We start from the raw sequence: 3165 nt of genomic DNA, 5'->3' as shown, positions 1-3165 counted from the left end.
GCAGGTCCAAGCCCCTCCTCCTGCACCAAGGCTGTGCAAAGTGTCCCACCATAGGTACTGGGCTCCAAAAAGCCAGTTCATGTGCCAGGGATGGATCCTATTCCCACTGCCAGGGCCCCCTTAAACAGAACCAGCTACACAACTGTCTTTTGCTTATGCAGAAGGCCTAGTCCAGTCCCATGCATGCTCCACAGCTGTTGGTCTAAAGTTCATGAGTTCCCACTAGCATGGTTGGGTTGTATCTGTAAGTTTCCCCATCTGATCTTGATGCCCCTTGCTCATAGAATCCCTCTTCCCTGTCTCCAACTGGACTTCTGGAGCTCAGCCTGGCTGTGGATCTCTGCATCTGCTTTCACTAGTTACTGGATGAAGGCTCTATGATGACAGTTAGGGTATTCACCAATATGATTACCAGGGTAGGCCAGCTCAGCCACACTTAGAGAGTATTTACAAAGTTAACAAATAATTAGAATTGGAGTACTCCACAACAATATCAAAATACAGTTTGTCTTATATACACTGCAGCACTGAACCCATGTTTTCTACATCAGCAATGTACTTGATCTATCTAAGTAGAGTTTGCCCCTTAGTGGAGAGGACAAGATTGTCCCAAATTACCACAAGCCTATCCTTTAAATACAGAACACAGATTGACATTTAGCCTATACCCATCATTTCATTATATTTTCATCATTTCTATTTATGTACAATTTTGTAAACATAATAAAATTATAAGGAATGAGTACATTGTGTACTAATTTCTACATTCTATACTTTGGCAGAACTTTCCTTACAAAGAATATTTCATAATCTATGATTACAAAGGCTTCAGAACATTTACATGTTAGATGAATTAATACTATTTCCACTCATCTTTTATGACATTTTGTTCCACTATTTTCCTCATCACAAGCAGCTGCAACTGGTCTTAAAATGCATTTGTTTTAGGTAATGCCCATTTTGTCTCCGAGTAAAAATTTGATTACACTTTCCCGAATCTGCTTGGTCTTGACACCATAAACAATTGGATTCATGGTCGGGGGCAGTAGCAGGTAGAGGTTGGCCACTATGATGTGGATGTGATGGGGAATAGTGTGTCCTCCAAAACGATGAGTGAAGAAAGTAAAAAAGGCAGGCACATATGTAATCACAATAGCACAGATGTGAGATGTACAGGTGCTGAAGGCTTTGTGACGAGCATCTGAAGAGGACAGACTCACCACTGCTCGAAGTATCATAGTGTAAGACACAGAGATACAGCAAATGTCAAACACACCAATCAGTAGAGCCACCATAAGGCCATAGATTGCATTGACCTTGGCATTGCCACAGGATACCTTGGCCACAGACATGTGATCACAGTAAGTGTGGGGAATAAGGGTGCCTCGGCAATAGGGCAAGCGCTTGGTGAGGACAGTAAATGGAAAGATGAGCATCACACTTCTCAAGAAAGTAGCAAGACCAGCCTTGGCAATCACAGGGTTGGTGAGGATGGTGGTATAACGAAGAGGATAGCAGATAGCTACATAACGGTCCAGGGCCATGAGCATGAGCACACCAGATTCCATTCCAGTCAACATATGGACAAAGAACATCTGGACCAAGCAAGAATTAAATCCAATCTCCTTGAAGTTGAACCAGAATATGCACAGCATATTGGGCACGGTGGTGGTGCACAAGGTGACATCAGTGAAGGAGAGTAAGGCCAGGAAGTAGTACATGGGCCGGTGCAGAGCCTCCTCATGGCCAATGAGGTAGATAAGTCCACAGTTCCCCACAACAGCAATCATGTACATGAAGCAGAATGGCAGAGAAATCCAGACATGTGCAGCTTCCAGCCCGGGAACACCATTCAGGATAAAGAATTCTGGGGTCAGGCTGGAGCTGTTGGCTCCAGACATAATGGCTGGCAGGATGAGAGCATTTTATACCCAACAATAATGTCAGTTTTCTGGGAAAGTATATAAATAAAAGGTAAGTAGAGGGCTTAGAAAACAAATAATAGCATTAAAATGAAATCATTAAAAATGTTTGCAGTCATTCTATGTAGTTTCATAGTCTACTGCCACTTTTCACTTGACATGGTGTATGATGCTGACTAGTTGATTAACCAATTTATGGTTCACCTTTAACTCTCTACAGTGATGTAACAAGTGCATTAAACTCAGTGTTGACAAGATTATGGAAAAGGATAATTTTATACAATATGCTAAGACTATGAATAAGGAATATTCCAGGAATACAAGCAGTAATCATTATTGTTATTATTGAGCACCATATTACAAAAGGAAATGCTAGATTCTATGACCTCCAAGCAGTTGAAATCTGTCCCCATGTGTCAGAGAGGAGGGAAAAACACATCTTTAAATCTGGAATGAAATCCAGGGAAATCTTATCAGATTTCCTGAAAGGCTGCTATTACTTAAAGGTTACAAAGCTATTAGCCACTAGAATTTCTGAAGAGAATTTGTCTGTGTATTTGGAATACACATGGTACCTTACATGTCTCAATCCTAACATAGCCAGAGGGTACAAAAGCCACATTAAAAAAAAGGAGGGGGCCAGGATATTTGGAGAGATTTGAACTGTTGGGTCTGCATTCGGCTCGAAACTTAGAACTAATCAACAAGCGCAGGAATCCACACTGTCTCTCAATCATAGTGAGTAATCTACCCATAATGCCCATCACATCACAGACAAATCAAACCCAGTTATTCCTTTGCCTTCTACAGTACAGGGAATTTTGTCTCGAATTTCCCATGTCAGATTTCTGGGCTCCATAGTGTTCTACAGTTATTTCAGCACTATTAATGACACTAAAATATATCTCAAATAAGAAAAAAACTAGGTTCCTAAAAGTCTATTCTCTAAAAATATGAGCTTCTTTTTATAACATATTTACAGTAGAGATGTAGGGACCCTGACTCTGAATTAAAGCTTCTTTGCAACACAAAATAGCAGGATAAACCTGAATTTGAAGAAGCAAATGATTTTTCTATAATTTTAGAACCCTTAAAGGGAAGAAATCTCTAGTACTACAAATTATAGATGTGTTCATACAGCAAGATGAGAATATTGTCAGTGCCTGTAATTTAGTCATTGATGTATATTAGTTCTTACATTAATTGTAAGATATGGGATAAGGCATACACTATTCATTGTCTT

At 40.1% G+C, this 3165-nt stretch overlaps 1 protein-coding gene across 1 annotated transcript; it reads right to left on the bottom strand.

Moving 5' to 3' along the window:
• Window positions 1-944: 944 nt before the first annotated feature.
• LOC128094358 (olfactory receptor 52N2) lies at window positions 945-1901 on the bottom strand. Its single transcript, XM_052712685.1, has one exon. The coding sequence runs from the start codon at window positions 1899-1901 to the stop codon at window positions 945-947; it is 957 nt and encodes a 318-aa protein (XP_052568645.1).
• Window positions 1902-3165: the final 1264 nt, after the last annotated feature.

Source organism: Peromyscus californicus, unplaced genomic scaffold, assembly GCF_007827085.1.
Source record: "Peromyscus californicus insignis strain IS unplaced genomic scaffold, ASM782708v3 Scaffold_4__1_contigs__length_199733344, whole genome shotgun sequence".
NCBI classification, from domain to species: domain Eukaryota; kingdom Metazoa; phylum Chordata; class Mammalia; order Rodentia; family Cricetidae; genus Peromyscus; species Peromyscus californicus.
Note: the sequence above shows the minus strand (reverse complement) of the source record. Positions and strands in the feature narration are given on the sequence as shown.

What these genes read in the sequence shown, in the direction of transcription:
- LOC128094358 (XM_052712685.1), bottom strand. Translation starts at nt 1,901, where the DNA reads ATGTCTGGAGCCAACAGCTCCAGCCTGACCCCAGAATTCTTTATCCTG.